The 12704-nt window shown below is 40.5% G+C and overlaps 1 protein-coding gene across 4 annotated transcripts in view; it reads right to left on the reverse strand.

Annotated features, from left to right (window-relative positions):
* Positions 1 to 3798: 3798 nt before the first annotated feature.
* The window catches only part of LOC119030205 (myosin light chain 4-like), a 451755-nt gene continuing 442849 nt past the window's right edge, over positions 3799 to 12704 (reverse strand). For all 4 annotated transcript variants that reach the window (XM_037117622.1, XM_037117621.1, XM_037117624.1 and 1 more), the window contains 3 exons: positions 10927 to 11027; positions 10223 to 10406; positions 3799 to 5865 (listed from right to left, as the gene is read on the reverse strand). In XM_037117622.1, coding sequence (XP_036973517.1) covers positions 5628 to 5865; positions 10223 to 10406; positions 10927 to 11027 — 523 coding nt within the window. In that variant the 3' untranslated portion in view covers positions 3799 to 5627. The remainder of the gene's footprint in view (positions 5866 to 10222; positions 10407 to 10926; positions 11028 to 12704) is intronic.

The raw sequence follows: 12704 nt of genomic DNA on the forward strand, positions 1-12704 counted from the left end.
CTTTTTGTTGGATTATTGAACTGTCTACTGGATCCGTCCAACTAAAATGGCACTGAGTAGAGTGCTTACCTCCGCATGCAAAGATCTTTGCATTGTTTTCTGGGAAATTAACAGAACAATTTAAAAAATGGCTCGCAATTTTAATGAAAGTGAGGGAAAAAAAATCAATAAATTCCTGGATCCATCCCTCCATCCGCAGCAAAAGATAATGGGTCTGTTCCTGGACCGAGATTCCATCCAAATTTTCGTGGAAATAATTTCAGAGGGTTTTTGTGTAATCCTGCTGACAAGCCAACCAACCACCCAACCAAGCAAGAAACCAACAGACGAGCACATGAAACATAAACCTCCTTGGTGAATGTAAAAAAAAAATAAAAAATGTCAGAACCATTTTGGTGCTTGATGAAAAATCAAGTGAAACCCAAAATCAGTGGCTTCTTGGAGAGCATTTTTTATTTACTTTTTTTTACTTTTTCGGCCTTTATATGGCTGTATTGACAGGACCATTTGAGATATGACAGGAAACAGTATGGGGAGGGGCACCCTAACCCCCACCCTAACCCTAACCAGGCCACCGCAGCGAGGACAAATCCTCTGTACATGGGACTCCTACCCTACCAACAGAGCTACACAGTGCCCCATGGAGCGCATTTTGATGGCAATCCCACATTCAAGTCATAATTCTAACAATCAAACAAGACAGACACACTAAAAACCAGGAAGACAAAATACAAAAAAGGTTTAGAAAGTATAACATATAAGAAGATTTTACAACATTCAGTTTTGTTTTTTCTTTTACACCAATTGTTATCCGCTGACAGTTAACTTTGTACAATAACACTTCAGTTATTAAAAGACATTTGTTTTGATGTTTGTCCAACTTTTACCATGTATCCAAAGTTAACAGTACGTGCAGCAGTTTATTGATTTCGAAGTCATGAGCAAAATTGGTTCTGGATGTGGGTGTTCCAACATGTGTTAACACTTTCAAGTTGTGGCAACAACATCCCATTCTTCGGTTTCTTCTGATATGACGCAAACACACCACAGGACGAGCAGTCAAGATTAAACAAGGAAGTGTGGGAGTATCGGGTATCAGATGGGCTATTAACTCACACACTGTGACAATTATTCAGGCAGTGTGAGTGTCGATGTGTTGAAGAGCTGCTCTTCGGTGCAGACTGAGGTTCCAATATGTTGAAACACTGATTTAACTACCAGAAACCAGACCTCGTAATGACATTTCCTTTATTTACACAACACTTGTGCAACACGATATCGCTCTAAACATGTAAGTACAGTTCACGAAAAAACTTTTGCTTTCATGTAGAAAAATCATCAACATTTTTAACAAGTAAATAGCAGTAAGTCCAAATCAAATGAACAAAATATTTACTAACAAAAGGATTTCATGTGCCTTGGTCTATAAGGCTATATTTGGGCGTGAATTGCAAATTAAAGACTCAGTAAAATGCAATATCTCAACAATACTTGTTCTTGTACTTGTTGAGGTTGTTCCCTTTCTTCCTACCATCCTCCTGATTGCTGAAAGGCAGCTGAGATAACTTTTTGTGTTGCAGGGCAGCCCTGAGAAGGCACATCATTAAAAAGACATGAAGGTAAATACAGATTTCAAGATAAGGTACATTTTTATAATATAAATAGAATCAAATAGAATGATATAGAATAGAGATATAGAGCATCCAGTAGGTGGAAAAATGGAGACTGAGTGTGGGGGCTCGTCACCACCCAGGACCCCCTCGCATACAATCTTGCGGGTTGTGTCGGACCACAAGGCTCCTCAGGTGGATTATGGCTTCCTCACAAAAAAACCCCCCATTAAATTGTGATTATGAAAAATAAAAACACATTGCGATGAGGGCAGTCATGTGCAGAAGCTATTCAAAATACACTATTGTCACTTAACATTCTTTCACTCACCATTGCGAAATACGCCTGGTGAAAGTTATGTAAGAAGCTCCCAGCATTCTCAAAGGAGGTGAGATTGCACAGCTCAAATTATACTGTTGAGAAAAAGAATCCCGCAAAATGTTTTCACTTCAAATGAAGTGACGATGATTAAATGATTTGTTTCTTATGTGAAGGACAAAACTACTCCGATGAAACCTTTATGTTCTTTTGATAGAAGATCATCTTTTTGTATCTCATTATTTATCATGTTATTATAATACAATTACAAGAACTTACATAAATAACTGTACTAGTTTTACCGCAGCTATATTATAACCCTTACATTATTAATATTACTGTTATGATGACCTAATTTCCCATCGGAGATAATACACTTCTATCTATCTATCTATCTATCTATCTATCTATCTATCTATCTATCTATCTATCTATCTATCTATCTATCTATCTGTCTCAACATTTCAATGGTGATCTATCTATCTATTATAGCTAAATGCTGTACGTTCGAAGTTAAGGGTTTTACTACAGATTTCAAACAAACCACTTTTCACCTAATAATGCAAACTAAGAGACGCCATGGTGTTGGTGTTAAAGGGATGTGGGGAAGCCCTGTGAGTCGATTACTGAGTGCAGTAGAGTTCCGCAACTCAAGGATGAAAAGGTATGAATTTTACTCCATGGAAATGCGATCAAAGTTCATATGTGTCTTGCCTACCAGTTTATAACAGTTATCATTGAGAGCTGACAGGGAAAAAAACGGAATTGAGCATTTTCTATCCGTAATCGATAATCGGTAATCGACTCGCAGGGCTTCCCCACCACAGGAAGCTGTGGCAGGAGAGTGGTGAGTTGTGTTCACTTTACAATAGAAATCTGGCTAAGCTAGTGGAGGTGTGATGCCTCGAACTATGTGCTGGGACCCTATTTGTACTGTTGCTGAAGTTTGGTGTGGTTCTGAGCATTATTTGTGGCTTTTTCATGGCGGTTTGTTGCTGGAGGCGTATACTGCAATGTATTGTTATTGTGCGGTTATTTCTGAGGTTGCTACAACTACGTAAACTAGTGGTCTGCAAACCTGATCTCTCGGGGGGTCTAACTCGGTGTCACAGTGTGTTCGACCATGGATTGAACTTACACCAGGATATCCCTTTAAGTGGAACGTTGCTATTTGCTGGTCACAGAGAAAATCAGATTTCACTATCAGGTTAATGGTTATCTGGAGCCAAATGCTAATGTTAGCAATTTCGACCATATTTCAAAAGGTAATTTGGGTAACATTTATATAACAAATAATGGTAATAACTGATATTAACATTTGTTACTAATTGATGTTTTAGATTTCATATTCTGTTTAAGATTATAGTAGTTTATTGTTTTAAGTTGAGCAATTTTGATAATACAATGTTGCCTCCGAGTTGATCCAGTGTTTCCTAAATAAAAAAAAAAAAATAAAAAAAAAAACGTACCTCCTGTTCAGGATGGTGATGTCATATTTACTTTTCTGGTCGACGTTTCTCCCCCCATCTTGAAAATTTCCATCCAAAAAGCTACTCTAAGTAGTTTTTTTTCATGAAACATGTAAATTACTTTGTTTTCTCTGTCAACAAAACCAAAAAGATTGCATGGAAATGGTTCTCATTTTGGAAAAAAACAACTGTGACTGCTGTAAAAAAAAATGCTGATTCAGAGTGGATTTTTCTATCTCATGTTAAACTTTTAGTCAATATCTCAATGGTGAGTTAACAACTTTTGCTATATGGGTGGGAATATAGTCAATAATATTCAGGACAACTGTAAAGCTTCACGGAAAATAATTTGTAAATACATGTCACTTGTGATGTTGAAATAGGTTCAGCTTATGTCAGGTTATTTTCTTTACTTTTATTTTGGCCTTTATTGACAGGACAGATTGAGTTATGACAGGAAACAGGATGAGTGAAATGCAGCAAATGCAGAAAAGGCCAGGAATCGAACCTGGGCTGCTGCAGCGATGAAAGAAAAGTCTTTGATTTTATATACATTTTTAATATTTCACATTCTTCAGAAAAAGACAATCAAAGCCACATAATAATACATATGTCTTCTTTTTTTTTTTTACAATTTAAAATTTACAATATAATAATTTATTATTACAATTCATATAACATGAGATGAAAGTACTAAAAAAAGGCATTGTTTATCATCATTAAAACAATATCCATGGCTTTAAAGATATGACATTGGACTCGAAGTTATGAGGCTTAAAAAAAAAGGACCACGGGGATCCCTAAAAAAACATTGATTCTTCACATTTCTATGGACGGTACCACATGTTTACAGTCGGCTCAACACAAACTGTTCAGGGCACCAGAAACTATTTCTCAAAATTATCCTGCCACATTCTCCAAATGTGCACATAAATATGAGCGCACTCCTGTCCTGGGGGGGAAGAACTTTTGAAAGATGCTCTTGGCATGTCCTGTTCTAGCTCTGATTTTCGGTCATCTTGTTGCCATATAGTGAGTTTTGTCACATCTAACACTGCACTTCGTATTCGTCTATTCCAGCAGATCGCTTTTTAATTTTACAGAACTTGTCAACTGATGACATTTCATGACAGAAGTCACGCTCTGCAGGCAAATTGTACTTTATTACATTACAAGCGTATGAAGTGGTCTCGCCAGAATCATTAAATCTAGCTCGAGGATTTGATTTCTTAATTTCCATCAGTACCAGCAAGTAGTTCTGTAAAGTCACCCACCAAAACACAACAAATCAAGTATTTACTTTAGACTTCAGTGTGATAAAAGCATTGAATCTTTTTTTTTTTTTTCGCATAATCTACTATGAGAGTACATTTTTCCAAATTGTATTTATTTTGTAGCATTAAAAAAGAGGGATGATGACCGAAGTGATTTCAGCAGTGGGATCAGTGCTGAATCGTAATCTCTTTGCATAATTTCATCAGGCCTATTTGTCAATCCTGTTATCACACTAAGCCTTTTTGCAATTCTGACTGCATTTATCAAATTGTAATACAAGACTAACTACATGGTTCTTCTTGCTTACTGATTTTCAATTCATGAGGCAAAAGCTTTAATTCTCTAAGCAATGTGAATTAGAAAAAAACAAATCAACAAAAATGATTTTCAGATGGCTTTAACACGTTTCAATATCTCCTTTCAAATGAAGGTAGTAAAGGCAAATAAGTTATGCGATTAATTTTTCCATTTTTTTTCCTCTCTTTTTAAGTGTTCCAGGTAAGCTTCGAAGCACCGAAAAGGAGCTACAATATTACATTCAAAAGTATTTAAGCCAGCCGTTTTTTTTCTTCCATCTTGGCTGAATGATAATTTACATGTTCGCTCTGCAAGTTTCTTGGTTGATATGTGCAATCACTGGCATTTTGCAGTTGAGAAAAATGTTCGCTCCAAGTTTGTTTTCTTCTTCTTCTTTTCTTCGTCGGCTTCTCTCTTATATTAAAAGAAGGCCACACAAAATTATGTTTTTTCGGTAGCTTTTCAAACACGACGCCCAATGAATTCTGAGGTTTTTTTAGGCTCTCCTGTTTTTGTTTTTTGTTTTTTTCAAAAAAAAGCCACCGGTCACTTTAGAGACGCTTGCTTGAGAGGGTGACCGACTGGGAACATCAATCGCTGATGTCATTTTTGCAGGACGAGAAAAAAAAAAAGAGAGAGAGCAACACTCGTCTCGTCTCATCGGAGTTTGGTGTTGCTGTATGTGTTGCGCTGTACAGAAATGAGCTTTTCCATGCAGGTGGTGCGGCTTTCGTGTAAAGAGCCGTGCCGTGTGTTAGTGGTGGGTCGACCCTCTTCGCTCCGGCAGTAGACATATGCCATGGTGTCGGTGCGACTCTGAATGTGGGTGCTGCGCAGGAGGGACCGGCAGTAGTGGCTAATTTTCTCCACCCTGTGCAGTATCAGATTGGCTTTTCTAGTGGAGGAAAAGACGAGAATAAAGTTCATCAGATGAATTCAGTGGAATCAAACCAATCATCAATATCTCAATTTCAAGTAAACACCGGTTGCAGTTGCAGGAATCGATTAAAGGATAAATTCACCCAAAAATAAAAAAAAATTTAAAAAAAGTAATTATCTACTTGATTTAAAATGTGAAAAAAATGGGATCTTCTGGAGACTTGGATTATATGGGACAAGCTGGAATGATCAATTTTATGTTATACCGAGCTACCTTTTACTGGTTAAGGAGAAGGCTGTAACAGTGTTTTGTTGAGGGACTTCATGCTGGAAGCTGGACGTTTATGTTAGCAAAGTCCATTGCTAAGCTAATGTTAGCTACTGTTGCTCTCTGTTAGCTTGGCTGGGAGAAGCATTGAGACGAGGCACTGAAGTCACAAAAAATCGACCCCGGTCCTTTATAAAGAAATGCACACTCGAGAGGAATTAAACAACTTAAGAAACATCCACAGGCTTGTATAGACTGTATTTTCCACCACCGTCACACTCAGGTTGAAATTCAGCTGAAACTCTGGGATAATCTCACGCTGCTGTGTTCCAGGTCACATGCATAAATGCAGGGAATCTGACAAATTGCTACAATTTCACGACTTCCTGATTGATTGTCAACTGAGAAAATGACAGATTTTGAAAATGTGGAGGGTCATCAGGCCATATTTCAAGGAAAAACAACATATTTGGCATAGGCTAACGTAGCATCCAACCACTTTCTAGTTATCTCTACAGTTTGATTACATCCTGGGTGTTTTGCCTATAGGTCTGTGATATTTCACAATTAACTTACATCTTTCCTGTCATATCATTATCGCTTGACAGTGGTCGAGCGATAATGTTAGCTAGGAAGCAGCTGAATGCTAATGTTAGCTGTTATCTAATGGTGCTAACAGGTTAGCAAATTTATGGTTTTACCCGATGTCCCCCTAGATTTCCCAAATCCATTGTCTTTTAAAGCCACAGTCTGTAACTTTTTTGTTATATTTGCTAAAATTGTCATTATGATCTGACAGTAGAATAAGATACAGGTGTGCTGTGTAAAAACCCACTGTCTGTGGCTCCACCCAGTGGCTGTAATTTGATTTGCAAGAATCTACCGCTCCTGCTAAATACAACCAATCAGAGCCAAGAGTGTCTGAGAAGTGTCAATCACTCTCGTGCATATGCTGCTGGCAGCCCCCCTCCCTCATGTGTGTACTCAGCAGTGCCCCTCCCCCGCACATGTGCAGTACCTGGTCTGACCTGGTCAGATACTTTCAAGACCAAATTATAAACAGTGGTGGAGAACAGACAACAACAGAGCTGAAAAATGCCCCACCATTGCCCACGTCACAGAGAAGAAATAAGAAGACTGACAAAGAGGATCATTTCAGAGGTGGAGGGAGCTGCGGGATTTGTAAGGACTCAAGAGCGATGCAGAGTTAGCTACTTTTCTGCTGGGCAAGAAAGGAACCCTTGGTTTATATATGTTTAATTTGTTGTGTTTAAATGTTTTATCCACAAGTCTGTGATGGCGGTGGTTACAGTAATACTCGCAATAGCGCATATTTGAGCTACATAGCTTGTTGCTATAGCTAGCTTCTGAGCTTGTATGCTAACTCTGGTGTTAAGAAGGTCAAATTTGGCCAATAATCAAGTGATTAATTGATGTAAATGGTTACAAATTATTACATAGAGGCTCTGTAATGATTCAAACATGCACTGGATGATACATTTTGATCAGTCATAGTAGTTTATGAAACTTTGGAGAGGTGAGTTCTGGTTTGTGTGTCTGTGGTGTTGCACAACAGCACTCAAAGTGTGTGGTGCTGCCAAAAAAACCCCAACAACAACAACAAAAAAGGAAAAGATTAGACATGTTTTTTTGAGTGATGGAAAAAAAAACATACCAAAGAAGGCACCTCTAAAATTCACTGAGGCACCTGATCTTTATGAACACAAAGTCAACGAATAATAAAAAGAAAAGGAAAAAAAAAAAGGCAAATGTGGCTTTGTGACCTCACTTCCACCTCCGCCGGCTTTGTGTCTGGACAAAAAGCTCAGCTTCAAATGTTACTAGTATCGAAAAGAATTGCAACTGTGTTACCCCCGTCACTCTGACGGGACTGCCGGTGTGAGTCAACACCGCCACATGAAATTGCATTTTGAAACTGTCGGATACCGATTCTGTTGAACGCTACACCAGAGGGCAGCTGTCTAGAGTGAGTGAAACTAAGAATTTCTTGTCCCTGGGTCCGGAGTCTGGAGCTGCTGTTTACGACATGAAGGAGCCATATGTCAGGTCACCTTTAATTTAGAAAAGATGCCTCACACACACACGCACACCTCTTCTGTACTTGCAAAACAGAAGCACACCTAGAGAATACCCCTACAGTATGAGCATTCAAGGTTGTTAAGCTCATATGGGTACTAAAATGAGGAAAACACACGCGGCGAAGGGCAAAATTCCATTTGTTTTGAAAAGCAGTGTCTGCTGAGCATCAACATCTGTCTTTAGTTAAGCAAGGAGTACAGACATCCTTTTCACTTATTTGCTGAGGGGGGGGGGCATTTTCTCATTTCCCTTAAATTCTTACGTCTGAAACAACAGAATACCAAACACATAATCAAGCGAGGCTTGCGAGCGTGTTAGTGTGGCACAAATTAAACACATTAAATGTGATTCATAATGACAAACAAGGAAACTACATAAAAAAGAGCACATTTCAAATATTTCAGCGTAAAAATTTTCAGCGTAACCTTTCATTTTGCAGCTGCTCAAGTCGAAGATTTGGCTCGGTGAGATTTTAAGCAACTGCGTCCCGGGTAATTGATTATGACACGAACACGACGTCAAGGGAATACTGCCCAGAACTAAAAACAACATCAAATCAAAGAGACTGCTGTGTGGAAATAGAAAGAGTACACTGCAGTACAAGATAATAGTTGTGTTTACAGAAAAGTTTTTTTTTTTTTTTTTTAAAAAAGAAAGAATTTTAAAAAAAGCCACGTATCACAGCATTTCCAGAGAACAAAACAATTATGAAAGAAGCCAGTGTCAAGCTGCAACAATGCTGGTGGACATCTGGGGGGGCTCCTCGGATCCTCGGCTCCTGGGAGAGGGGGGTGCCGACTATGCTTACGTTTCACTTGGCCATTCTGTTACCTTTTAAAAGGCACCACCAATAGAGCCTGCTTGTAAATTACCCCAACGAGGCTCAACCCTGCCAACTTCAGGCAGTAAATAATCCACGCTCGCTCATCCAACCCCCCGCCGCCGCCACATCCCCACCTCCACACGCACACACAGCTGCCCACACACAAACTCGCCCATCCGACCCCCCCGCCCCCCCATATTAAAGTCCCCATGCCCAAACCCGTGCCTCCCACCCCCTCTTCACCAATCAGAGACAAGCACAATTGTCCTACAGACCAAAGTTATTCCACAGTTATTATATTATTTATGGCTTTAAAAAAGGAGTGCTTCCATGCAGCAGGGGTGGACAAACCAAAACATCGGTCCGTAACTTAAGATCCCGTGTTGCTATCATCAGCGCTGGGTCTGACTGCCTCGTCAGACTCTCATACGCAAATGTTTCTCTTCTTAAAAGAAAAAAAAGTATTGTTTGCACTTCCTCCCTAGCAGCTTTTTAGGCCTCCTTTGTCCCCGCGCTGTCGTAATGTCTTGGTGCCTGTTCACACAGTAAACTATCAATGGGGGTGTCCCCCATTAAGAGGGTCATGGGTGAGGGGATGTCGGGGTGGCATGTTGTGGATGCTGAGTAGCTCTTTTTTTATGAGAGAGAGGAGGAAATGGAGTTGGAAGTCGAGTTAGTGTTAGCTGACTATCAAATTTAGTGTTTGGCTTGGCCGTCAAACGCTGTTTTGGCATCACCATGGTAATGCGAGGAGCAACTGTAACCCCAGAGTTTTCACGGTGACCTTGCCCACTTGCTTTCCAGTAGAAATGCTTTGGAAATAGGCGGGAAGGGGGGAGGGGAGGGGGGGGGAAAGGAGTTGTGCAATGGTGCTCCTGCTCAGAGGGGGTGCAGACAATGCCATGAGAAATGACTGCATGGTCTGAATCTGGCAGCACCGGCTCAGGCAGCTTTGGCTTTTTTCTGTTATGTAAGAAACCTCAGGATGACTGTAATTGATCCTCAACAGCGTCATCAAACAAGATGGCACGGACACTTGGGGATAAATAGCGGCAGCCTGGAGATGGATGAGGACAATTTGAGACGAGAAAACAACCGCCTGAGACAACAATTAGAAATATTCGAAGCATCTTCTCAGCCCGCAGTGAGAAAAAAAACGTGCTATTGTTGGGGTCTCCTCACCTGGGGCCCAGCTCGTCCTCGCTGCGCCAGACAAAGTCTCCAAACTTCTCGTAGTGGGAATTGTAGTGGTGCTGGACTCTGTAGAGCAGCGGAGGAGGGACCTCCATCAGCGTGTTGTAGGCCATCTGCTGCTCCTTGCCACTCGTGTAGCCATTGTACAAGTTGTACACCTTGTCTGCTATCTCTGTGAGACAGGCGGAAAGAAAGATAGACGGATTTTCGGAGGGAGGAAGATGGGATTGAACACGAGAAACATTGGGATTGAAATGACAAAATAAGCAGGTAAAAGTGTGTGAGAGTGATATGTTCGAGAATTTCAGTGATTTGGTATTGCACTTCAATAAGGTTGATGGACAGATGGTGAAAATCAAGCTCAAAATACGCCTCTAGCAACGCTTTGCAACGCAGTCTGTCATCAGACCCTCCCTGCCTTGCAAAGCCACCATGTTTACTTAACTGAATTGCCCTTTTGCATTTTGCTGCAGCTTGTTCAAGTAACCACAATATGTCATCAAGTATGGGCACACTGCGATACTTGATGGAGTGACGGAGCACAATGTGAAGAAATGTACATGTACGGGGTTCTGTGGAGGTTTAAGCAATGTATGTGGGTAACCATTTAGGTAAAATGCGATTATGTGAATGGATGTAAGGGATGAAAATATAAAAGGACAAAGTCGAAACAGTGGAGTAGTGCGGAGTACCTTCGGCTCGGCTGTCATCCACCATCGGACAAGATGTCCGCACTGACACGAAGCTCGACTCGGAGTGGCTGCCGCGGCTATCCAGTGCGGAGAGGGTAAACCTGAAAGTGACAACAGAACAGAAGCAAGTTCATTAGTTGTGAACAGCCCAAGACCAGGTAACTGTAAAGTGAGAGGTTATATAGTATAAGTTACATAAATGTGTGACACGGTGACGTAGTGTAATGACAAGAAAGTCACAGAAATTCAAAGGCGGGACTGCTGAAGAGGCCTTTTCAGGCACTTCAGGAGGAGTGTTTTCCGTGGGAGAGAAGAACTCCCATTGGTGTGGACCGTGGGCTTTTTTGACTTTCACGACCTTTTTACATGCACAAGAAAACTATAAAACTCACTGAAGGAAAGGAAAAGTACAAAAAAAGGCACAATAGGTCCCCTTTAAAACTCCAAATGCACAAATGATTGGCGTAAAAAGCCTTTGGATATGCTGACACAGCCTTTCAAATGGCTTTGATTTTGTAACCCCATTCTCAACTTAAAAAATATTGATCCAAGAAGAAGCTGAGAGAAAGGGGGCCACAAAAATTTTAATATATTTCATTTTTCTGTGCTCTCAGTAGGACTTGAGTGCATGTTAACAGTGCATGAATGTGTGTTTGCTCAACAGATTCTCTGTCCTTTGTCGCTCAAATCACAGTCACTTTTAGTAACCGCCTCAGTCTCGGATAAGAGACGTACAGTACAGTACAGAAGAACTAACATGTAAGAGTCTGTTCACTCTTGATTATAGCTCTATTCTCACTCTCAGTTCAGAGTACACCATGTGAAATTGCCACTCTCCTGCTCACTTATTTCACCGACTCGTATCCTCGTGTGTATATTCATCTGCTCCTGACTGGAATGGCGCAATGCCCAAATTTGATTGGCTGAGTGGCTACATGTAGAATGATTTATAATGGAACTGCCCTGTGAATCTCCTGGGCTGCTAGTGACGTAAAAGCTAGAAATGCTGTGCCGGTTCACGATCAGAATTTTTAAAAGTCAGCCTTTTTCTTTAGTGCCCCAAACTCTTGGAATGATCTACAATGCACACACACACACAAAAAAATATCCATCACTAACCTTGTGACTAACCTATTTTTAACCTCAATGGTTCATTGAGTTTAAATAAAGGTTTGCATTGAATTCAATTGGTAAATGGCTCCAATTGTCAATAATTTATTGGTTATAGGTTTTGGTCGGGATAGAATGGACTCCCAGTCCAGACCTTGACTGTGGGTGGCCAATTTTAGAAATCAGGGGAGATGGAGAGCAGTGGAAGGTCAACAGGGGAGGCCACATTTTTGTCATTTTGCTAGCAAGGGGGTTGTCATCCTCTCTCATCTCCCCTCATATCACCTACACCAGCTGAAGCATCTCGGTTATTTGGCAGATAATACTTAAATTGTGTATTTCTCATAGGTTTGCAAGACAATGTACTTGATAAGATGGAGGTCTTGCTTATATTTGATAATATATGACCATACACTGAGATCATACTTTCTGAGAAAATGTCTTGTTAATGAGGAGCCAAGGTTTGTGTGGTTTAGTTATGTCTGAAAAATGAATGCAGCCACTGCCACAAAAAGGCAGAGGAGAGAGGAGTAAAGGGGAGTCTGGCCTGACTCCAAGCACTCCATAAGGACAAAAGTTCCTCTCTCTGAAAATGTCAGGCATCAGAAATTATTGGGCTCTGTGACAGCTTTCTGGACCACTCAGTACCCCGATATGATGCGACGGCG

This window comes from Acanthopagrus latus, chromosome 12, assembly GCF_904848185.1.
Source record: "Acanthopagrus latus isolate v.2019 chromosome 12, fAcaLat1.1, whole genome shotgun sequence".
Lineage (NCBI taxonomy): Eukaryota > Metazoa > Chordata > Actinopteri > Spariformes > Sparidae > Acanthopagrus > Acanthopagrus latus.